Source organism: Lolium rigidum, chromosome 2, assembly GCF_022539505.1.
Source record: "Lolium rigidum isolate FL_2022 chromosome 2, APGP_CSIRO_Lrig_0.1, whole genome shotgun sequence".
NCBI lineage: Eukaryota > Viridiplantae > Streptophyta > Magnoliopsida > Poales > Poaceae > Lolium > Lolium rigidum.
The window spans coordinates 273480921-273504390 of NC_061509.1; the positions used below are offsets into that span (position 1 = coordinate 273480921).

Consider the following 23470-nt stretch of genomic DNA (forward strand, 5'->3'; position numbering starts at 1 on the left):
GTACGACCGGCGCTAGCCACCGGAGGCAGCCTCCCCCGTTGCCCCTTCTCTACCGCCGCTACCGTCGGCCCTTGCCACGGTTGCGGTGGCCCATTACGCTCCAAAGGTGGCGGCCGGGAAGGGCAAGATTGGCAGCCGCGAGGTGGTGGTTCTGGTGCGGTCTTGGTGGTGGAAGTTCTTCGGGAGGATGACTATTGGTCCATTGCTAAGTTGACTTCCACAAAGTAGCTTAGCAATAGAAAGTTTGAGGTGGTGGTGCTGGTGCGGTCTTGGTGGTCAAAGTTCGGTTGGGGTTCGTTGTCGATGGACACGGATGGCTCGAGGCGGAGGATCCCAAGAGAAATCCTTGTCTTGGCTTTGGTCAGGACTGCTGACAGTGACACCCACGGGTGTCGTCGGTTTTTTTTTGGAAGCACCGTCGAGGGCTCCTCTTCTCATCCCTATTGTCTTGCCTCCGGATGGAAACCTCGGATCCTCGGGATGGCACGATGGAGGCGTTTCCGCGTCTTTCTCCTCGCTGGGGGCATTGTCTCGAAGTTGGCTTCGACTTGGGGGCGGGTGGATGGTTGGTTGGTGAGAGGGCTCGCTTGGGGGTGTTGCGGGCAGTTTGACAATGATGATGCGTCGAGCAGAGCTTGGGGTCGCGGCCTGGGTTTCGTTAGCTGGTTACCGATGTATCCGATGAATTCTCGTGTTGCTGTTAAGTCCTAGCTGAAGTGAAGTGTGTCCATGCGGGCAACGATGATCGGCAAACAATGGCTTTGGTGAAGAATTCAGTCGATGCAAGCCCAACATAGTTCTCTTGCAAAGCTCCTCATTCTAATCGGTGTTGTCTCTTGTTGGTGTACTCCCTCCGTTCTGATTTAGTCTACATTCTAGGAAAAATGAGACAAACTAGTATTGCATTTATTAGTACTACTTAGATATATGAACAACCAATCAAATCTACATCGAAAATAACAACATCCAATAAAGAGAGCAAAACCACATCGTTTTCAGTGTTGTTGTTGACTAAAAGTTAGAATGTAGAGTATTTTAGAACAAATTTTGGGGCTAGAATATAGACTATTTCAGAACGGAGGGAGTATGTGACTAACTATTGGCATTTGGCTAGGCCCGATCGGTGGTTTGTTTCGAATATGATTATTCTATGGCTATATAGGTGCACCTGTATCTTTTTGAACGATTAGCCGCAAATTAACTTGCTTTTTTCTTCTCTATCAATAAGAACGAAAGTCTTGCTGCCTTGTTTAAAAAACTGGGCATACCGCTAGCAGCCATTTTTGTCACAACGTTAACTGCACACACGAACGACCTAGTTGGAGTCCCGAAAAAAAAAAGAGAGAGAAAGAACGGAATTCCAATCCCGCGAGACATTCAGCGGTGCGAGTCCACGCGCGCATATGTTGGGCTGAAAAGTTGTTGGGAGCGGGTAAAAAGTGCGTGTCGGGGGCATCAGTGCTGCTGGTGGCGCCCAGCCAACTTTGGATTAACCCCACTTGACACAAGAAATCCGTTAAAATTTACCGGCTCACCTAAGCAAGAACACAGTTCGAATCAACTATTTCCCACCAATCTAAAAATCTCCAGCAACGTATAGAATACAAACAAGAAAAGAAAAAACAAAGATGGTAGCAACATAAGGAACCAAAAACGGCCGTCGCTGTCACAGTTACTGCCGCGCCTAATCAAAACGAGCCGTTAATCAGTTTTATTATCGCGTAACCAGCGAGGAGGAGGCCGTCTATTTACTAATCACACCCTCGTCCTCGCTTCCTCCACCTTTTTCCTCTCTTGCTGGTCTCCGTCTCCTCCGTCTTCGTCTTGCTGTCCTCCCCCCGCCCGAAGCTCCCCACCATCCCCAACCACGGCGAATTCGCCCCGGAGAAGCCCCCGTTTTTGTACCCGTCTCTCCGGATCCACGCCGCCGTCTGTAAATCCAATCCGCCGGGCCGGCAGCTTCGGTTTTCTTTCCGTTTCATTCGATTCTTTCCATTCTTCCGCTTGCGCCGTGCGTTCGTCCGATTCGAGCTAGCCGGCGCCCGGATTTATCGGCGGCGTGTCTGGATCTGGCGTGCTAGCGGACCGGCCGCCCCGAATCCCGGCTCGATTCGCTCAGGCCCGGCGGCGGCGGCGGATCTCGGCGGATTAGGCCGGTGGTTCCTCGGGGGAATCCGGAGAGATGGATCACATCGTCGGCGGCAAGTTCAAGCTCGGCAAGAAGATCGGGAGCGGATCCTTCGGGGAGCTCTTCCTCGGTGAGCCCTCTCCCCCCGGCCCCCATATTCTACCCCGAAGAACAAGATGCTTTTTTTTTTGTTCCTTTTCATGCTTCTGGGAAGAAAGATGCTGACTTTGCTCCTGTTGTTGTTGGCTGCAGCCGTGAATGCGCAGACCGGAGAGGAGGTCGCCGTCAAATTGGTATTGGATTCCGTCCTCCCCGCCTCTACGTCCTTCCCGCGTGCGGCGTGCGTTACGGGTCCTGCTTAGCCGATTTAGAGCCGGAACAGTGCGATAAAGTTTGCTGCTTGCGTTAAACACCATCCTCCGTCATAAGATGCACGATGCAGTGCCATTTTTGAGCAATTTTTGTCAGTTTAGCTTCTTGTTTGGGTGGGTGGACAGTTTTTTCTATCTGTTGGGGGATGCTGAGATGTGTGTGCTGCTTTGCCCGCAGGAAAACGTCAAGACGAAGCACCCGCAGCTCCATTATGAGTCCAAGCTCTACATGCTGCTCCAAGGAGGAAGTAAGTCTGTTGTCGTTTATCGTATCAATGCGGTTGGAATAGTATCTTTTGTAATTACCTGCTATGTAGATGGTGAATTGAGCCGAGTTCCCTTTTTTCTTGCTTATTGAAGCTGGCATTCCGCACTTGAAGTGGTTTGGCGTGGAGGGGGAGTATAATGTGATGGTGATTGACCTTCTCGGACCTAGCCTCGAGGACCTGTTCAACTACTGCAGTAGAAAGTTCTCGTTGAAGACCGTGCTGATGCTCGCTGATCAGATGGTGAGAACATATGGTTGATTCTTTTCTGGAGCTGTTCCACTTCATGTGTTCTCATTCCGTAATGTATGTGGAGCTATGGTTTGACCACATCCCTCTTCCTGCGAATGTTTCAGATTAATCGAGTCGAGTACATGCATCAAAAGGGGTTTCTTCACCGTGATATCAAGCCTGATAATTTCCTTATGGGGCTTGGTAGGAAAGCCAATCAGGTTTGTACTTGTACATCTGACTCTGCCAATAAATTCGTATGCTCCTGACTCCCATCTTGTTTAAAGCCCAAATATTGATTATAATTTCTGCCAGTTAACCACATCGTGTATGGTTTAGTGCCATGGTCTGTTTTGCTGGCGCCCGAGACTTGTGGGTTTCGTTCTTGAAAGAAGGCCCAAAAACGATGTTTCACTAGAGAAACATGGCTTGACTTGCTAAATTACTGCTCTACTAGTAGTAGTAGTCTAATATCCGATTAAGTATGTTCAACGCAGTCATTTGTTTTGTCAACATGCTTGTAATGGGGTTGCTGCTTCTGCGACAACAAGGATAGACATAGAAGGTCCATTGGTATATGCTGTTAGTTACATAGAATGTTCATTGCTATATGCTGTTAGTTACATAGAAGGTCCATTGGTATATGCTGTTAGTTACATAAAAGGTCCATTGATTTTTTTTTTGAAACAGATATCTCCAAGTCCAACTAATTTTTTATATATATTGATAACCTCCATGCCAGGTATATATAATAGATTATGGACTTGCAAAGAAATTTAGGGACCTTCAGACTCACAAGCACATCCCCTACAGGTTGGTTTAAATTCCTAGTACTGCTGCAATGTACAAATGATGCTGCAGGTGTACGTACCTCCTCTTAGTTTAATCATGATGCTATGTTCACTTAAATATGCAGGGAGAACAAGAATCTCACCGGAACTGCACGCTATGCTAGTGTTAATACCCACCTTGGTGTTGGTGAGTTTGATGTTCCTTCTGGATGATTAATCGAGTAACCAATTTAACTTCTGCCTAACTTAAGATTGCTTTAATGCAGAGCAAAGCAGGAGAGATGATTTAGAATCTCTTGGTTATGTCCTTATGTACTTCCTCAGAGGCAGGTTAGTCAAAAAGTCATATCATACATGTTTTCTTCTAATGTTTTTTTCACTATTATGTATTCGTGTTCTCCTAAATAACGTGGGCTCTACTGGTTTTTCCACATTCAACAGCCTACCATGGCAGGGGCTGAAAGCGGGCACTAAGAAGCAGAAATATGACAAAATTAGCGAGAAAAAGATGCTTACCCCAGTGGAGGTAATTCATGACAGTACACTTAATTGTCGTTTTCTTTAGTAATCTCAGTAAACTGAGACTTGATAAATTGTGGGTCAGGTACTCTGCAAGTCATACCCATCAGAATTTATTTCTTACTTTCACTACTGTCGATCATTGCGGTTTGAAGACAAGCCAGACTATTCATACCTGAAGAGACTATTCCGTGATCTCTTCATCCGAGAAGGTATGTTCTTGAGTCTTGACACACTTTTGCCTTGCGGTCATGAGTTATAGCTATCATAATACTCATTTTTGAATGCATTATTTTTTCTGCAGGATACCAATTTGATTATGTATTTGACTGGACCATTTTGAAATATCCCCAGATTGGCTCCAATCCACGGATGAGGGTATGTAGTCTTTGGTTGTTATAATTGTACGATGCTGTCCTGTAATGAAGTTTGTTAATTTGGCTATTTTGTTCACTGTTCTTGGTTCAGGCAACTGAAAGGACTAGTGGAGCTACTGCTGGACCTTCTATTGAGAAGATAGAGAAGCCCCCAGGTCTGTTCTTTTACTCATAAGTTGTAATGAAACTATGATACAACAAACCATGCAATTGTTACAAACTAGAGGCACTTGTGTTGAACAGCCGAAGCATCTGCTCGAAGGAATCCTAGTGCTTCTCTGAATCAGAGCGGTGACAACTATGCAACACGACCACGCGAAACTGTATCGATGTCACTAAAGGAGATTGTAAGTTACCCTCTCCATTCCTGAAGTGTATGAACCATAAACTTTGTTTCACCCCATGCAGCCCCTCATGCAAGGTTCATTTCCTCAGATGCACAGCACAGACCGTTCTGGCGAAAGGACCACCGAAAGGACTGTGGAGAGGCCTCGTTCGTCCTCTCGTACAGGCAGTGCATCAAGGAGAGCGGTTGCGTCAAGCAGCAGGCCAGCCTCATCAATGGAACCAAGCGAGCAGCAATATAACCGGACAAGCCGGCTGTTCTCTACTAGCAATAACAGCGGCAGCCGCCCAACCAGCGCCCAGAGAGTTAATCCAGGTGTGGGCGAGTCGAGGGCCACTTCCCTTTCAAGGGCAGCGGTTGCGAGAGGGTCCCGCGACGAGCCCCTCCACCGCAGCCTCGAGCTCCTATCCCTTGGCGGAGTTAAGAGAAAATAATCACGGGGAAGAGGCGAGGAACCCTGCGAACAATGAAAGAAGGACGCTGTCTGCGACTCTGTAAATGACAGGATCTATTTGTCAACAGTTCCCCCACAGAGCATCCCATAATATCCATGGTGCTCGATCCGGCCTGTTGTATCACCATCACCATCATTGCTTGATAGATAGCAATAATCTGTTGTTGTTCTTGTTGTTGGCGCGTGTGTGTGTGTTAGGGCCAAGTCCTAGCTTTCCGTGGTGATTAATTTAGAGGCGGTAAGATTCAACATATTTATGTTTCTTTACCTTCCCAGCCGGGACTTGGCAGACTTATTCTTCCGAGACTCTGTGTATCTCTTGTTGTTCCCTTGCAAACTCTGGGCTTTACTTATTCAACAGAAGTTGATGAAAGGAACTTCCAGCATGAATTCCCAGTCTCCTTGCTTATATATTTGATGCAGCCTCATGCGTATGAACTGGGATGTTTCTTTCATTTGTGTACTGTGAGATTAGTAGTACCACTTTCTCCAGATAAAATTAGCTTCCGATACATTTTTTTCAAGTACAAAGCTTGGACTTTTCTTCTATAATGCTGTGAAACGAAGAAACGATATTCTCATTGATGCACATATTCAATGTTTTTCTTTACGGTCCAGGTTCAATGGTAAATGTTTTTCTTTACGGTCCAGGTTCAGTGGTTTAACTAGCAGCGAAACTGAAATTTTTCCTCTGGTAAAATTTATGTCGGCCAGAGCAGTTCGTTTTGCTTCCCTCACTGTCAGGCGGGCCCACATGTCATCCCCATCATTTTTCCATTAGCCCCCGAAACCGGAGTGAAATTACGGGTCCGGGGCTCGAGACGGAGGTGGATTGACCAAGGGACGACTCTCTCCGCGTTTCTGGTTAACCCTAGCGAGCAGAGCCGGGAGGAGCGCGGCGGCCGGAGATGGAGGTGGTGGCGCTGGTGAGCGGCGGCAAGGACAGCTGCTTCTCCATGATGCGGTGCCTCGACTACGGCCACAAGGCAAGCCCACTCCATCCATCCCCAGCTTCAATCCGTGTCTTCCTCTCTAATGAGTTCTTGCTAAACCTTGTTGCTATGCCTGCCTGCAGGTCGTCGCCCTGGCCAATCTCATCCCCCTCGACGACGCCGTCGACGAGCTCGACAGCTACATGTACCAGACCGTACGGACCCCCTCCGCCGCACATTTCTGTTTCTTTTGCGCCGTGTAATGCAATGTGATGTGGTCGTCGTTTCCTGGAATTCGCTGATTCCCTGTGGGTGTTTGCTGCATCTGTGGACGTTCCAGGTCGGGCACCAGATCGTGGTCTGCTACGCCAAATGCATGGGGCTGCCCCTGTTCCGGCGCCGCATCAGCGGGTCCACGAGGCAAGCGCTCTGTCCGTCCGTCCGTCCAGAGATCTTTGCTCCCCAATCGCAGATGAGTTTGTTAATTCGCCGGTTGCTGTTCTTGCAGGGATCATGCTCTGAAATACAGCGTCACCCCGGGAGACGAGGTGGAGGATATGTTTGCGCTGCTCAGCGAGGTCAAGCGGCGAATCCCCTCCGTCGGCGCGGTGTCCTCGGGTGCCATCGCCTCCGATTACCAGAGGCTCCGGGTCGAGAGCGTCTGCTCGAGGCTGGGGCTGGTCTCGCTGGCGTACATGTGGAAGCAGGATCAGACCCTGCTTCTCGAAGAAATGGTAAATTGAACTTCAGATTTATTGTTTTTCAGTTTTGGTAAATTGTATAGTGGAAGGAACTGCTTGCTCACGATGTCAGTTTTGTTCTGGTTTTAATCCCTGCAGATAAGAAGGGGCATTGTGGCTATAACTGTTAAGGTATACAGTGCAGCCATTAGGGGTTTATTATGTTTTGTTGATTTTCTTTAACTTTATTGCATCAGTACACCTATATCTTTGGAATAAGTGGCTAATCCTTTGGGGTTTATAGGTTGCGGCAATGGGGCTAAAACCTTCTGCACACTTGGGGAAAGAGCTGTCCCAACTTAAGAGTCATCTGCTCCAGATGAATGAGTATGTTTCCAACTTGTATCTATGTCTTTCTCCCTTTAGGACATTTTTATACTAGAAGTAGTGGATTTTATCCCTTGTGAGAGTCTGCGAGCTTGAATGAGTAAAGACAATAACTTCATGTAGTGATCAATGAGTGACTATAGTTTCTAAATAGTACACATACACCACAATTGCAGGCGTGGAGAGGAATGCTGGTTTTCTTATCTTTAGTTGTTCTAGGAAAGTATTTGTCTAGTAAAACTCAATTTGTCTATCTTTTGGTTGCATGATTAATTGACTGAACGTTACTTCCGCCGTTAGTCTTATGTTCGGTGTGTATTTACTGATTCTTAGCTAACTGGCTAGTAATTTTCTGTTGATTATTGTATACGAACTGTATTTTTGTTTGCCATGAATGGACATGTGAATCTTCTGAAAGAATTCCATGTCACATTTTGTTCCTCTCTCTATGTCCTATTCTCATGGTTTTCTGTGCAAATACCGCCTTTTTTCTTCCATATTCAGCTTGTAATTTATCTTCTTTGTTTATCCTATTAGGAGTTATGGAATCAATGTCTGTGGTGAAGGTGGAGAGTACGAAACACTAACTCTTGACTGCCCTCTATTTCGTGTAAGTTTGAGGAGCTAACTGTGAAAACCTGATGCCACTTGTCTTAAAATGCTAAGTAGACCGCTACTATCGTCTTGTTCCACACCATGCTTGCACTGTCCAAACTAACATGTCCATAAATGCCTGTTGATATTTTTTCTGCACAGTGATATATACTAACCACCAAACACCAACTGTTGGGTTTTCTGTACCATAATATATTAATATGCCTCCGTTTGCAGAATGCAAGGATTGTCCTTGATGATTTTGAAGTGATACTCCACTCCGCTGATTCCATTGCTTCAGTTGGAATTCTTCATCCATTGGCATTTCATGTTGAGGCCAAGCCAGGTTTGCCCAGTAGCATTGAGGATGGCAATATTGCTCAAGAGAGTTCTAGTTGCTTGTATGAAGTAAATGGAGGTATCGTGCAGACTGACGTGGAAGACAAACAGACCAGGAATCCAACACCAACTTCTGATGCTTACCCAAGTATGGACGTATGCATCTCAAAGACAGGGAAGACTTTGTTTTCCATTGGTTGTTGGATAGGGAAATCCTCTAGTGCTTCAAAAGGTGCATACTCTTGTGCTACATATATTTCCATCTTATTGAACTGTTCATGATTCCAACTTGCAGGAATATCTTGTGTCCACTTCATCTTTGTTCCTCCAATATCCACTTACAATTTCATTATGTTAATAGGCCTGAAGGAAGATCTAGTCGCAGTTTTGAGCAGAATTCAGAATCAACTAAAGGAAGATGGGTTAAGTTGGGCAAATGTTCTATATGTTCACCTCTACATTTCAAGCATGAAGGAATTTGCATTAGCCAATGAAGTTTATGTCAGCTTCATCACTGAAAAGAAATGCCACCTTGGTGTTCCTTCACGCAGTACAATTGAATTACCACTAGTTCACGCTGGTTTAGGCAACGCATATGTGGAAGTTCTAGTTTCAAATGATCTTGTCAAAAGAGTTCTGCATGTACAAAGCATCTCATGCTGGGCTCCTAGTTGCATCGGACCGTATAGCCAGGTAAAAGAACACTCCGTTACAATGCCATGAATTCATTTTGAAGGTGTCCGCAGTGTGCGCAGACTAGTTGCTGGCCAATTCAGTTAGCAAGAGTGTCACATATGCTCACTCTGGGACATGAAATTTCATTCTAATTTCTTTTAGGCAACACTATATGGAGAGATTCTCTACATGGCTGGTCAGCTCGGGCTTGACCCCCCTACAATGAAGCTCTGTCCTGGAGGTGCAACAGCTCAACTGGAACTAGCACTGCGAAATAGTGAAGCTGTGGCCAATGCCTTCAAGAGCTCTATCTTTTCTTCGGCAATACACTTTTTGGTGTACTGCTCGGCCCACCTGACATCCAGTGAGAAGGAAGAAGTTGAACATAAACTGCAGAATTCATATATTGCTCATTTAGATTCCTCAAGAACCGGATCGTATCCTACTATTCTATATGTACTAGCACCTGATCTTCCAAAAGGGTAAGCATATGTTCCTTCTATTTTATCAGCAAGAAATACTGTCATTTGAACAGACATAGTTGGTTTATGCCATGCCAAGTGCTATCTGAACATTCTAAGAACTAATTGTTCCCATTTTTCAGGGCATTTGTGGAGATAAAACCAACATTATATGTCCCTGCTGATAATGGCTACAGCGACGATGATGACGATGTGGACATTACCAGCGAGCCGGAGACTGGAGGGCCAAAGCTAGCGTCAAGCAAAGTTCTGAGTGAGTGGAGTGCACGATACTCTGACCTGGACTCATGCTGTCTGGTCCACACAGTTGCCGGGAAGATTTGTTCTGCCGTAGTCTCGATCACGAATGACATTGCATCAAAGATCTGTTCTAGCACAGAACAACTGCACCAATCAGAGGAGCATCTGAAAGCCATAGCCAGATTTTGTGTTTTCCAGATCGCTAAGATCCTGATAGACAACGGCTTCACCTGGGACAGCATCACGGTAATCTCCTGGCCTAGAATTTTCTTTGCAATTTCATCAGACCTGCCATTCTAATCACTGTCTCTGAATTCAAACCTGCAGATGCTGAGGTTCTACTACTCGGTCGAGCACTCAGTGGCGGCGGACGTGATGTCCCGCATGTTCTCTGAGGCCTTTGCCGAGCTCGGAAAAGCGACGGGCGGTTCCTTGAGAGCTGATGGGGTACCTGTTTTCAACGTCCTCCCAGTTTCTGGGTCTGGTCGCTCTGCGTCGATGCTCGACATTTTAACGTGCGAGCTGTTGGCTTCCAAGGCTTAAGCCAAGAAAAACTGGCATGTCGCATGCAACTTAGTTATTGAGGTGACGAGTAAATTACAGAAAACTACCACATTTCGGGCTAGGTTAACAAGTCAGTACCAACTTTGCTAATTTTTGCAAAAACGTACCACTTCTGAGGCGAGGGGTTACAGATTGCACAAATGGGCAGTTGATCGCATTCTAACAGGGGCGGACCCACTGTCAGGCGTCACGTCGGCAGACGGCCGTTGATCATCCGTTTGCTACTCAGCATTCCGACTGGTTAAGATCGAACATGGTCAACCTGCTAGCCTACAGAACTTGACTTTGGTGTCTTGGCTTGGTGTGGTGCTCATCTAGGTTGCCTGGATACGGCGATACGGATACCGCGATACGCCGATACGTCGATTTTCCAAAAACACGAATACGGGGATACGTTTGTATACATATAATTATTAATAATATATATACAAATTACTGATTTTTTTACTAGAAAAACTACCAACAGGATTACCTATATGTTGTTTGCCTAAAAGCTTCACAACTATAGCGCTCTCTTAGTCGCTTCTCCACCTAGCTCTCAAGTAACAGTTTAGTTTCTTTTTTAAAAAATGGAAAATTAGCTGCTATGTACGTGATAGGTATCCGTAGGTATCGGATACGTATCCGCGTATCCGGCAGTATCCGATACGGATACGTGAGTTTTCTGAAGTATCCGTGCATCGTAGGTGCTCATGGCCAGCTTGCACCAGGCACCACTAAACTGCGACAAGCTTCTCGAGTTTCTCAATCACTCCAGATTCTATATCACGGCCGCCAGCTGCGAGAAATGAGTGTACAGGGACGGGGATATGCTGGCGGCGTGACCGGGATGGTGCCGACAGCGGTGAACGCGGCGACCGCTGCCGTGGGCTTCCCGGGTCGGTGGAAGGCCATCGCGGTGAAGCTGGGCACGCGCCCAGCACGCCCTGTCGGACCTGTCCAGCCACCCTTGCTTTGCTCGAAACGCACTCGCCGCGAAGTGCTGCAGTACGTAGCCGCCACCCTCGCCGACGCGTTGGAGCTCGCCGCGCGGCCGCCCGGCATCGCAAAGCTTCGGATGCGGAGCGCGGTTGACACACTTGCAAGCAGGCTGGACATTAACTCGCGTGTCCGATCCGGCGTGCTATCGGACGCCTCGACTCCTCCTCCGGCGGCGGCCAAGACGGACGTGCGGGAGCCGCTCGCGCGGCGACGGATCGGGCACGGCGAGGCCAAGGCCCGAGCGATGAACGGGAAGCTCGACGCCCGAATAAAGACGAGAAGAGCGTCGTCTCCGCGCTAAGTCGCCGCGCCGGTGAAGATGGTCGCGGCGCCGACGACGGTGATATGCCGGCTCGTGGAATCGGGGTGGCGTCCGCGACGCGCCGCTCGTGTCGGAGGGCGCGGTGCCGCCCCTCATCCGGCTCGGCCGAGTCGGGCAGCAGCCTCGTGGGCCGCGAGAAGGCCGTGCTCACGCCGCACCGCCTCTCCACGTCACCCGACGTCGCCCGCGCCATTGCTGGCTACGACGTCGCCGCTCGCTCATCGAGATCCGCCGGATGGGGGACTCCGTCTCCCGGTCCGCAACGATCGCGCCCTCAAGAACCTTTCCGCGACGCCGGAGGCGCTGCACGCCCTGACCCGTGCGTGTCATGGTGAGCTTGCTCGGAATACGGCACGGTTCTCGGCTCCAAGGAGAATGCATGCCGCTGAAAAATAGCAACAAAGAGGCATGGCACGAGTAGTAAACGGACGACCAACGGCCGTCTGCTGACGTGGCGCCTAACAGTGGGCTCACCGCTCTTAGAATGCGATTAAGTGTCTATTTGTGCAATCTGTAACTCGTTGCCCCAGAAGTGGTACGTTTTTGCAAAAATTAGTAAAGTTGGTACTGACTTGTTAACCTAGCCTGAAATGTGGTAGTTTTTTGTAATTTACTCTGAGGTGACACTCAGCTGGAACGCATATCTTTGCTTGGGACATTGGAGGTATGTAGGATTTCCTGCCAAAACAGCCGGCTGGCGCTCTGTTAGCTGGACTGCAGATTAGCAGTTGCCTTGTTAGTGGTAGTCGGTGATTTTGATTTGTTATATTACGATGATTATCCGCATGATGATATACTATACTACACAACTGTACGCTGGGTATGGTTGGCCCGTACTGTAGCTTGTAACGACATTGGTTGGCTCAGTTAGTGGTACAATTGTCCGTTGCGTTCATCAGCCACGTACGGCTGTGTTCTTTATTGTACTCAGAAGAGAGAGAAATTACAAGATCTATACGTTGTTGTGCGTACTATTATTATCTCAAGGAATATCTTCATCTTCATTATATAATAAAGAGGCCAACGATTTGCAAATAATTTATTGCCTGACCAACGATTTGCAAATAAAGAAGCCAATAAGAACATCTAAATAACGCGGCCTGAATAAGCTCACCGACCAGTCGATGCAACATTAGAACGAAGAAAGTTGTTGCCCATTTCTCCAAAGATAGAACAGACACGGCAAAAACAGTTCATACAAAAGCAAGAACAAGTACTACCGTATCTCTCTAGACTAGACAGACTTGATCAATTCCGTCAGGTGCACAAGTTCTTGGCACGCACGCACGCCTTGTTGATTTTTTGATATAAAAAATAAAATAAAATAGAATTAAATCAGCTAGCTCTGCTTCTTCTCTCCCTCCTCCTTCCTCTCTCTCCCCACTCCCGGCCCGACCAAATTTAGCCGTTGCTCTCTCCTCTCTCTCTCTCTCTCTCTCTCTCTCTCTCTCTCTCTGCGTGTGTGTCGATCGATTTTCGCCAGCCTCTCAGAGAAAGAACATCGGATCAAGAATCAAATTGAGGAGGAAGAACGTCTCCTGATCCGTCTCTGGCTGGCGATTCTACAGCGCTGATTATATATTTTTCATCCCCTCCGGTGTCCCACCTGAAATCATCCTCTTGATCTGGTTCGATTTGGGTGGTCAATCGAGGTGAAACAAGATGATGTTCCTGGCGTGCTGCTACAATGATCCGGACATGCTCATCGATCCGGACACCATTTACCCCACCCGCGCCGACTGCCCGGAGGCGCCCAAGTCGCGCTTCAAGCCCCAGGCATGCAACCGATTTCCTCTGATTCCCCATTTATCTTATTTGGTTCCTGCATTATAGTTGTCATTATTCCCATCTGGGCACCAGGAGTGCGGTGTAATTACCTTTTGATTTATCAAGTCGAATTCTTGGGCAATGCTGATTGATTAGACAGATTAGTGGCTGCCATGTACTACTAGTTATACTGATTATCTTTTTCGGTTTCCATGTTCCTATTGGCAGCCTCGCCGCACGCTGAGTCCAAGGAGATGGAAGCTGCTGTTCAACGAGGAAGGCTGCCTGGACGCAGCTGGGATGATCAAAAGAGTACAACGTGGGGTAAGCTACTTGTTTCTTCAGATTCATAGATGGACAGCAGCTTAATTACCCTGTTCAATGTCAATATGCGGCGCTCACTTCAATATATTGTCTCCTTCAGTTTGTTTACGTAATTAGTATGCAGGGAAGAATCTAAATCATGCTTGTTCAAGCAATCTTACCTATGCACTCTGCTAGAGCCTGCTCTATGTATTTCTGATCAATGGCACTTTTTTAATCCCTTGTGCGTTCCTGCTTGATATTTTTCAACCTTTTTCTGCTTTCTAATTTTCCTCAACAACAACCATGCATCTTTTTGCCATCTGTTAGTATCCCTTCCCTTGGGACCTCTATACTGCTTATACATGTTGTGACTCCTCAGTTTAATTGAACCAGGTTGTTGTCTTTATTTTGGTTATTATGCCAACAGGGTATCCACCCAAATATCAAAGGAGAAGTTTGGGAGTATTTGCTGGGTTGTTACGACCCTAAAAGCACCACTGAACAGAGGAACCAATTGCGACAACAGAGAAGGTTCCTTTTTTAATTTTCATCTGCAATGCATTATTTCTGTCATCTAGGGAGTTCACCGTGCTTTTCGTAACCGTTGTATGGAACCATGAATGAGATGTGGAATGTACTGATTTGAATATTTTCATAGGTTAGAATATGAGAAACTGAAAACAAAGTGCCGAGAAATGGACACGACAGTTGGTAGTGGAAGGGTAATTACTATGCCTGTCATAACAGAAGATGGCCAGCCTATTGAGGATCCTAACTCAAATGGAGGGGCAAGGGCTTCTTCTGTGGGCGTAGAACAGCAAACCAGTAATGCAACGCTACCTAAAGAAGTTATTCAGTGGAAACTTCTTCTGCACCAAATTGGTAAGCAGTAGTATTGCCTATGTTTTCAGCATTTGTCAGTGGCGTATATTGTCTCCAAGTTTCCTTTTTTTTTTTGGCTGATTCTTCCACTAATCTATTATAGGTCTCGATGTTAACCGTACCGACCGTACACTAGTTTATTACGAGAGTCAGGAGAATTTGGCACGGCTGTGGGACATTCTTTCAGTGTACGCATGGGTGGACAATGACATTGGTTATTGTCAGGGTGAGTTGTTTAAGCAACACAAGTCTCTTATTTTTGTGCAGATAAAGTATGTTTTAAAAATCTATGGATCAAATCTCAGTAAAAATAATGCTCAACATGAAAGTTTCCTAAATGATATGTTGTATATGTTTAAATCCTTTCATGCATAAGCAGGAATGAGTGATCTTTGTTCACCGATATCAATCATTTTGGAACATGAAGCGGATGCTTTTTGGTGCTTTGAACGGCTGATGCGCAGGGTGGTAAGCATCCTTATCCTTTTATTCACTCACGGAATATTTGAATCCTTTTGATTTCTATTGTGTAGGAAATGCATTGCTTTCGGCTAACATAGGTCGTAATGGTAGCAAATTTTTTAGTTTATGTTTCCACATACAGCACTACAAAACAACAAAGCTATATAAGACAATGCATGAAGTTACATTTCAACCTTATATGAACAAGACTAGCTAAGATGACTGTTGTCAGATAAACCAGTTAGCTTGGTAATAAAGCATTTTATGCATATATGCTTGGATAGATTGTGACCTACTCAATGTCTGAACCCAGAGTTTTAAGGTAGCTAATTTTATTTCCCACGAGCATCTGTTGATTTCACAAACCTAAAATTAAGAGGGACCACGTGCATAAATAAAATCATCAAACATAAAAATGATTAAGAAAAAGCAATGTGTCATTGAAAGCATACGATTGTATTTCATGTTTTATCTGCTCATAAAGGCCAGTTCTGTATTAGTGTGCATATTGGCTATGCCAGAATGTGTTAATTAATGGAAGTGGTCATTTTTTATTTGGCCAATATTTTCAGAAAATGTAGCTATTTGATATTGGTATGGAAAAAAAGGATGTGAAAGAACTCTGAACTTCTTTGCCGCACTTTTTTACTTCCCTAAAGTATTAGTACCTGTGCTGCTGCATGCCTCCACGTACTATCTGAATTCATTCATGTGTCTGGGTATACTAAAAGCTCTAGTGTTTTATCTTCAAATATGCAGCGTGACAACTTCAAGAGTACATCTACTTCCATTGGAGTTCGATCTCAACTGACCACCTTGTCATCAATAATGAAAGCTGTTGATCCAAAGCTACATGAGCATTTAGGTAGAGGTTATTAATTCTTTATTACTAGAGTGCTCAAAGGAATGCATTTTGTTGATCCTTTACTGAACAGTGAGCTTCGTATTTGTATTACTAATTAAAGAATGTATGCAGAAAATCTTGATGGAGGGGAATACTTATTTGCCTTTCGGATGCTGATGGTTCTTTTTCGAAGGGAGTTCTCTTTTATAGACACGATGTATCTTTGGGAGGTAAGATTTCATAGCTAACTCGAGTGTGTTCATTTCCTGGGCACTAGATCAGTTTTCTAGACAATTCAATCTGGATCCCCCACCAATATAAAAAATCAAACACAATAATCATTGACCTCTAGTACCCCCTATCTAGTAACAATTTATACCAAAATAGGTATTGGTTTCTTCACGAAAGGCGTTCATGGCCACAACGTGACTATTTTCTCCATCGTCAAATTGTTGCAGCTCATGTGGTCTATGGAGTACAATCCAGGTCTGTTTTCAATGTTGGAGAGTAAGACTGGCACATCAAACGCAAACGATGAAAATACCCTCAAACAGTGCGGGAAGTTTGAAAAGAAAAACTTGCAGGCGGCCAAGAAAGAAGAGCAGATCCCTCTATCAGTCTTTGTTGTAGCTAGTGTCATAGAGGCTAAAAACAAACGATTGATGGGAGAGGCAAAAGGTCTAGACGATGTTGTCAAGGTCTCTCTCTCTATCCTTCTCTCCATCTCTCCCTCTCATACATGTTGATCAGAACTGAAATTTATCTTGTTTATGTTCCTGTCCACTGAGAACAGATTTTGAATGAAATCACTGGAAGCATTGATGCAAAGAAGGCATGTAGAGGGGCCTTGACGATTCACGAGAAATACCTAACCACAGTATGTTTTTTTTTTGTTAATCAATGTACCATTAAATATGCTTTTGAGTCGCAAATAATAATAACCTGAGCTTTCCTGAAATGCAGGTAAAGGCATCATAGCGACGTGTACAGCTTCACAGGAATGCATCCTTAGGAACAATATTCAATTTTGCCCTTTTTAAATTGGAGGAACAGCTGTATCACAGTTTTTTTTTTGTTCATTCTTGATATGTGTATGTGTTTTTAATTCTTTGACCCACTATGTAATTTTGGCATTTCGACAAAAGGAAATGAATACTAGTGGGATTATGCAGGAATAAAGTTTGCAACTATTATAAAGTTACACCATGAATGATTATTAGGAGAGTCTGATAGTCGTCATCAATATGCTGGAAAAAGAACATATTATAAGATAGTCAGGAATGAGTAAAACTATTTTTGTTGGACTCAGACTATTAAGCACATGTACCAAGATGTATTAAGATTTCGTTTTCAGCAAACTACATTTGCATTTTCTGGATTTAAACATACCTTTTGTTGCTTAGCAACTCCAGTATGGAGAGGTGGAGTAGGAACCAGCAAATGAAATGACAAACGACCCAGCAGAACCACAAATCAGGAAAATGAAATGACCAAAGATAAAAATCCGATTCACACCAAGTCCTTATCCCTTCTCTAGAATACACCTAAAATCGTGATCTCAAAGGAGAACGACAGGAAAACGAAAAAACTCTGTGATCACTGCATTACCTCCTTAGATATCAAACATTCATAACAAATGTACATCACATGCCAACTGCCACCAGGTACATCTAAAATGGAAAATTAACTGACAGTAACACCAGGTATACATATGAAAGAGCTCAAAGTTTTTGCGTTGTCTAAAAAAATTCCTTTGCTGGATTAGGCCGAGCTTCCAGCGCAAAGTTTACCAGTTACATTTTTTTGCGGGTAGTTTATCAGTTTTTTTTCCAACTGGGCTTCCACACCTTTCCATTGCATTAACGAAAATAAAAAAGGTTACTTTATCAGTTACCTTGGTTTTACCACAATTAAGGACATGGGATAAGATAAAAAATAGTTAAAACAAGAGGCTGTAAACTGGGAGCCTGCCAGACTTTCTGCCCAAATGACTCCTCTTTCCGAGCTGCCCATTACCACCCTTTGCGCTCCAGACTAGTTAAACAGAACCAGGGCCTCTCAAACAGGTACGTGTCGAAATAAATTGTAACCAACGAGAACCTATACCCCAAAATAGTGACCTATAAATAGATTAAGACAACCAACCTTCAGCCCTTCCATTTCCCCCAACTAGGGAACAGAAAATCTAGGCCTGCTTCCTGGGAGAGGATTGCAATTCTGATAATTTGTGACAGATCATGCAGGAATAGGAGGTCAGGACAATTGTCGTAAGCGCACTGGATATGTCATCAAGAAGATGAAATTCTGCCAATTGTACTTGGTAGCTCCATGAATATTGGTTTCTAAGGTATGTGGGCTTGATTTCACTGGATGGTAATTATTCTCTCCAAATTTCTTTGTGCGACAGACAGATTGAAACATAAATATCGAAAGATTGGATGCACTGTTTCAATATGTTTCTTCTGCTAAATCGTTTTTGTTCTATGCATCATATGGATGATGGATCAACCCTGCATGGAAAGAAGATAGATTCTTACCCATTGATAGCAAGGCCATGATCCCCTGATCCATAGCATCCTCTATTGCCACCATTATATTCTGAAGAAAAATTTCAGAGGGATTGTCTGTTCGTTTGGTAATTTAAAGAATCTATCAGACCACATTTCATGTTTGCACAAACAAAATTCTGGATCTTATCAACGATGCAAATCTGTTATTTGTTGATTCTTCCATTTGACTTGAGCTAACCTTTCTTCTTTTCAACGTCCCAACTAGGTTGTGAAGGCTGGATCAAGAGGTGGAAGGCAAAAAGATCCAAGTAGTGGATTCCTCGCAGGACGGCGCCGCGGGCGGGCAGCCGCCTGTGGAACCGGTTAAGATGAAGGGCCTTCTCAAGGGCCTCCGATACATCTCCCAAATTTTTGGTACGAGCTTATTACCCACTAAACCAGCCCCATTCTAGAATCAAAGCCCAGTGTTGAATTATCCATAGAAATCAATCTTCACAACAAACATCACAAATACATTTAGAATTGCAGTGCTAAAATTTTGCCTAGTTCAGGTAGTATTTGCAATGCAGTAGGAATGGAAGAATACTGCAGGATGGTGTTGTAAGATGTTTGTACCTTGTCTGCTGTGGGTAGTCCCAGACGCGAAGGAGCCGGAGATCCAGATCGGAGCCCCCACGGACGTGAAGCACGTGGCGCACATCGGCTGGGACAGCGCCTCCGTCACCAACCCGACCTGGGTAAGCAAGCGAGCGCGCCATTGTTCCACTACGATCCGATTGCATGCTCCTGAGCCATGGCGATCGATCTGACGGCTCCGGCCGGTGGGTATGTGCTGCAGATGAACGAGTTCAAGGCTCAGCCGGGAGCGTCAGGGAGCGGGGGGCCGGAGGGCGCGGGGGCGGAGCAGCCCGGAGGTGCTGGCGGAGCAGGAGCGGACAAGGCGGAGCAGTCGGAGAAGCCGCGGCGGACGAGAGGGAAGGGGTCGGGTGGCGGCGAGGGGAAGCGGCGGGACGCGGACGGGTCGCGGCGGCCGGCGAAGGGGGAGGCGGCGGATGGCTGCGAGGGGGAGGCCTCGGGGGCGGCGGCGACGAAGCAGCGGCGGAGGAAGCCCAAGGCGTCAGGGGGCACCTCGTCGGGGCGGTCAAAGTCGTCGTCGGGGGGAGCCGGGTCGTCGGAACCGGCCGCCGCCGGTGCGGAGGACTAAGGCCGCCGGGATTCGCCTCGCTTTGCCGCTGGAATTCGAGTTGGTGGGAACTTACATCCGTGGAGAGAGGATTTTGAATTTGAACTTGTTCTCGTTTGGACTGTGGAACACACGACTGCGAGCCCATAAAAGAGATTTGGGCCTTTTCTTTTGTTTTCTTATGAGTACTTCATTGTTTGTTTTGGGCCAGTGTTGTGGAACAGATTATCTTTAGATGGTGGTGTAATGTGTAGATGGGCCGTCTGTAATGTGTATGTAGCATGTGTCATTATTCTTATATATGAGATGGAAATATGTGACAATTCAGCATTTTAGTTTTTTTTGGCCTGAAAAGGAGACTGCCTATCTTTAGCATCGATCGAGCCATTATTCAAAAAAGGTCTGACGAAGATCATATATCCGAAAAGCCGAAGCTACCACACAACACCTATAAACCCGACAACAAGTGAAATGCCAACATGGTCTTATACCCCGAAAACGCGAACCCCCTTGAACTAAAACCGGGAACATTGCATATCTCGAGAGCGCTCATCCGAGCTAGCATACTCTTGGCGAGTCCCTCATGCACAGTCTAGAGAAGCCGTCACAACCATCAACCACTAGCCCATCGTTTCTCCAACATATGAAAATTAGAAAAGTTGTTATATAGCCAAATCACTGGTCATAAAGTTGTTGGAATCTCAGCTCAAACTTATGACGGTAAGTGCTTGTCAGTTGAACACCATATGAACCCCGTCAAAACATGTAAAATCCTTATAAATATTTATACAAGCATGTAAAATGTCAAATTCAAGCTCAATCATAGTACTTGAAAGGCCTGATATCCACTTTGGCTTGTAGGTGTATATGAACATATTGCCTGAAAAACATACTTCGAAATGTCAAAAATTTATGCAGTTTCGTTTGTGTGTTCATCTAGACAATATTTTGTTCTTACAAATAGTTTTGGGGGGGGGGGGATAATTTTTTTGTGGTTTGTGTAAAAAGAATAATTTTCGATGCTCCAATATAACTCTTCACGAGACATCCTTTTGTCATTTTTACGCTTTCTACAAAACAATGTTCCTTTCTCCCGGAACTTTTGTGTGTGAACATATTATGTATGGATGTACACACCGATTTTTATGGAATTTTCTGACATTTCAAAGTGCATTTTAGGTATTTTTTGTAATAGGTTCTAATATAACTAGGGGTGAAAACACCACCTCCTTAAAAAGGCTTGAAATTGACGAGCAAAGAAATGAGGAGTGAGAACAATTGTGAAACATCACTGCTCATGCACACACCTGTTCGATACGTACATTCCCATCCCATTTGTACCCGTGAAAGCGTGTGTGCTATTTACGTCGACAACGAGGCGTTTGTGGTGATTTCGTCAACTTCAAGATCCGTCAGAACAGTTTCTTGGATTTAGTCTCTCGAAGGTACTTATAGAGGTAGGGTGAAGTCTATGAAAGCGTGGGTGCCATTCACGCACGCACCATCGATATCACCCTCATATTCAGCTGCAAATCAAAACTTTCGATCTCCCGCAGCAATTCCACTGAAATCCATTCATTCTGAGCACTTGCACTACCACTACTACCACCACTAGTGCCACCTCGAACGTATTCGCATCGCACTCGTCATAATCTTGCAGAGATTAACAAAACGGATACCCGAATCCGTACATGTTTTCTTGGCTGTGACATATATTACCCGATCGACTTAAACTTTTGAACTGATAATTTGCTCCTGTGATTGCTTCATTGCTTGTATGGTTGGTAGTACGTACTAATGAAGTAATGATGAACTGATGCATGAACGAGACAAAACGAACCATATATGGCCTTTTCTGGACGTGTTCGAGCGAGAGGCCGCCGGGTAGGCTTGCCCGAAGTAGCTGTCTCCGCCCTGCAGCTGCTAGCTGCTGCAGGAGGACCACGACGAAGCGCGCCATTTTCCTGCTGCTCCTCCGCCGCGCGCGCGCTGTAGCCGGACCACGGACGGCCGGGGTTGCTGTCACATTATTGCAGGCTAGCTGACCTACCGGCCGGCCGGCCACCGTCGTTCCTGTCATCCCGCCGCCGAGACCGGCGTTCCTGCCCCACCTAAGCTCGATCGCTAGCCGGCCGTGTTTACTGTCTTTGGTCCCTTCTGAAACCGAGTGCCCGCCGCTGAATGCCACCGATCGATCGGTGTACGATGATCGCCGGCCGGCCGGCAGGCGAGCGAGTGTACCGGCGAAGTGGCGATCGAGAGATTCCATTGCCATTCCATCAGCGCTATCTGCCTTGGCCGTATGTACCTGAAGATGGAACCACGTGACACCATGACACTGACGCCGAGTGACCTAACACGTACCCCGTGACCCGTTGTTAACTGCAACTAGCTACTCCGTACTTGTAGTGTGATCTTGGGAGAAGTCTGCTAGCTAGCTAGATCTTGGCAATATTTCTACGGATGTTTAATTCCTTTGGAGTATGTGACCAGTTGGTGTTTGCTTAATGAATTTCAGTGCTGCTGGCACAAGCCTACAAAAGCAGCAGTATGCATGCATGCATGGGCAGATGAATCTGGTCTAGCTAGCGAGGTAGGTACGTAGCTCGTTGCTGGGAATTCTATATCGATCGATAGATGGATGGAGACGATGGCCATGCGATGCCACGGCTGTCTGTCTCTTTCTCCTCTTTAAATAGCGAGGCGCGTGACTTGGGGATCCACGAGTGTACGAAGCGTCAAATCCCCACGTTTCGTCGCACTTGATCGATGATCCCGGGAGCGAGAGCGCGGCGCGGAATTCGTTCGCGCGCTTCATGACAGTCAAATCCTGGCGTATTATTTTCGCTTCCCTTTAATCATCATCATTTCCGGCGTCGGGCGGGCCGGGCGGCCTTCAATGAAAGCACAATTGGCATTTTGTGGGTAAATGCCACGTCGTTTAAAATTAAATACTCTCTTGGTCCTAAAAAGATGCATCAATTTTGTTTAGATTTACATGTATCTACATACTAAATCTAGATAAAGTTGAGATATCTTTTTTTTAAATGGTGAAAGTAAAAAAAATACAAATATGTTCTTGGACCACCTACCAATAACTACAAACACTAGTGCGCCTTTGTCCTCTCTTCTCGATCACTGGAGCCAGGCAAAGTTAGCTCTAGTAGAGCTTCTTGTACTAAACAAAGGACCAACACACTGTATCAACAATCACCGCAAATGGCGAGACCCGATTAAAAGAGATGAACCCACACCAATGAACATAAAACGGAATGGGGAGCCCATGGGATCGGCCTTGTGCACAACTCTACGCACCTTCTGCCCGCGCTAGGAGCACCATTGCAGCGAGGATAGGATGGAGAGGATCTTATTCTAATCTTAAGATGTTTCCACAACCTCAGCATTTCCAAGAAGACAATGAATAAAACACCTAAAACCAAGAACCTTCTAGCCGACGAGGAGCCGTGATCCGTCGCATCTGTGGCGTATCCAATAGCGGTGCTATGTGTGCCATGGCACCCGTTCGAGAAGTATAAAACTTCTTTTACCTAGTAGTATTTGGAGTGATAGTGGCTAATATAAAGCATGAAAAGGAAAATTTTAAGCTTGGCATCCCCAATGATTTTGTCCTAGATTCGCCACCATGCCGCAACTCCGAATTCCCGAGGCCACCTAAGACAGAGTGGATCAACGTCATCAACAAGATGCGTGAGGGTTTTTGAAACTTTCATGTATTACACTCATAAATGGAGCAAGTTGATGGACTTCACATATCAAGGATCTTTTACGTCATGACGTGTAGATACATCGACACGTAGATGTACACGTATACAAAGT

At 45.7% G+C, this 23470-nt stretch overlaps 4 protein-coding genes and 1 pseudogene across 5 annotated transcripts; all 5 read left to right on the top strand.

Annotated features, from left to right (window-relative positions):
• Positions 1-1790: 1790 nt before the first annotated feature.
• On the top strand, positions 1791-5870 carry LOC124693453 (casein kinase I-like). 2 transcript variants are annotated; one of them, XM_047226929.1, is made up of 14 exons: positions 1791-2258; positions 2381-2421; positions 2678-2747; positions 2860-3008; positions 3122-3217; positions 3739-3809; positions 3913-3974; positions 4054-4117; positions 4229-4313; positions 4392-4518; positions 4611-4685; positions 4767-4838; positions 4927-5030; positions 5119-5870. In XM_047226929.1, the coding sequence occupies exons 1-14, from the start codon at positions 2183-2185 to the stop codon at positions 5461-5463; spliced, it is 1437 nt and encodes a 478-aa protein (XP_047082885.1). In that variant the 5' UTR covers positions 1791-2182; the 3' UTR covers positions 5464-5870. The 2 variants fall into 2 exon arrangements, with proteins under 2 accessions (XP_047082885.1, XP_047082886.1); XM_047226930.1 differs by having other exon boundaries at positions 4611-4684; positions 4775-4838.
• A 477-nt stretch (positions 5871-6347) lies between these two features.
• Positions 6348-10391, top strand: LOC124693455 (diphthine--ammonia ligase-like). Its single transcript, XM_047226932.1, has 12 exons — positions 6348-6469; positions 6559-6630; positions 6756-6835; positions 6924-7149; positions 7255-7287; positions 7400-7482; positions 8020-8092; positions 8314-8647; positions 8777-9108; positions 9253-9572; positions 9695-10058; positions 10140-10391. Exons 1-12 carry the CDS (start codon positions 6392-6394, stop codon positions 10353-10355), a joined length of 2211 nt encoding a protein of 736 aa, XP_047082888.1. The 5' UTR covers positions 6348-6391; the 3' UTR covers positions 10356-10391.
• A 772-nt stretch (positions 10392-11163) lies between these two features.
• On the top strand, positions 11164-12068 carry LOC124690951 (annotated as a pseudogene).
• Positions 12069-13268: 1200 nt separating this feature from the next.
• LOC124688811 (TBC1 domain family member 15-like) lies at positions 13269-17141 on the top strand. Its single transcript, XM_047222438.1, has 11 exons — positions 13269-13455; positions 13675-13770; positions 14180-14283; positions 14411-14634; positions 14738-14860; positions 15014-15102; positions 15856-15961; positions 16073-16170; positions 16399-16638; positions 16734-16817; positions 16904-17141. The coding sequence occupies exons 1-11, from the start codon at positions 13342-13344 to the stop codon at positions 16916-16918; spliced, it is 1293 nt and encodes a 430-aa protein (XP_047078394.1). The 5' UTR covers positions 13269-13341; the 3' UTR covers positions 16919-17141.
• Positions 17142-18818: 1677 nt separating this feature from the next.
• LOC124690952 (CRIB domain-containing protein RIC5-like) lies at positions 18819-19654 on the top strand. The gene is made up of 3 exons (XM_047224263.1): positions 18819-18864; positions 19090-19187; positions 19289-19654. Exons 1-3 carry the CDS (start codon positions 18819-18821, stop codon positions 19652-19654), a joined length of 510 nt encoding a protein of 169 aa, XP_047080219.1.
• Positions 19655-23470: the final 3816 nt, after the last annotated feature.

What these genes read in the sequence shown, in the direction of transcription:
- LOC124688811 (XM_047222438.1), top strand. Translation starts at nt 13,342, where the DNA reads ATGATGTTCCTGGCGTGCTGCTACAATGATCCGGACATGCTCATCGAT. An exon ending in AACGGCTGATGCGCAGGGTG is followed by an intron (nt 15,103 to 15,855) that starts GTAAGCATCCTT and finishes TCAAATATGCAG; the next exon opens with CGTGACAACTTCAAGAGTAC. An exon ending in GTCTAGACGATGTTGTCAAG is followed by an intron (nt 16,639 to 16,733) that starts GTCTCTCTCTCT and finishes CACTGAGAACAG; the next exon opens with ATTTTGAATGAAATCACTGG.
- LOC124693455 (XM_047226932.1), top strand. Translation starts at nt 6,392, where the DNA reads ATGGAGGTGGTGGCGCTGGTGAGCGGCGGCAAGGACAGCTGCTTCTCC. An exon ending in ACAGCTACATGTACCAGACC is followed by an intron (nt 6,631 to 6,755) that starts GTACGGACCCCC and finishes TGGACGTTCCAG; the next exon opens with GTCGGGCACCAGATCGTGGT. An exon ending in TCACCTGGGACAGCATCACG is followed by an intron (nt 10,059 to 10,139) that starts GTAATCTCCTGG and finishes TCAAACCTGCAG; the next exon opens with ATGCTGAGGTTCTACTACTC.
- LOC124693453 (XM_047226929.1), top strand. Translation starts at nt 2,183, where the DNA reads ATGGATCACATCGTCGGCGGCAAGTTCAAGCTCGGCAAGAAGATCGGG. An exon ending in TGATGCTCGCTGATCAGATG is followed by an intron (nt 3,009 to 3,121) that starts GTGAGAACATAT and finishes CGAATGTTTCAG; the next exon opens with ATTAATCGAGTCGAGTACAT. An exon ending in CGATGTCACTAAAGGAGATT is followed by an intron (nt 5,031 to 5,118) that starts GTAAGTTACCCT and finishes TCATTTCCTCAG; the next exon opens with ATGCACAGCACAGACCGTTC.
- LOC124690952 (XM_047224263.1), top strand. Translation starts at nt 18,819, where the DNA reads ATGAAGGGCCTTCTCAAGGGCCTCCGATACATCTCCCAAATTTTTG. An exon ending in ATACATCTCCCAAATTTTTG is followed by an intron (nt 18,865 to 19,089) that starts GTACGAGCTTAT and finishes GGGTAGTCCCAG; the next exon opens with ACGCGAAGGAGCCGGAGATC. An exon ending in CCGTCACCAACCCGACCTGG is followed by an intron (nt 19,188 to 19,288) that starts GTAAGCAAGCGA and finishes TATGTGCTGCAG; the next exon opens with ATGAACGAGTTCAAGGCTCA.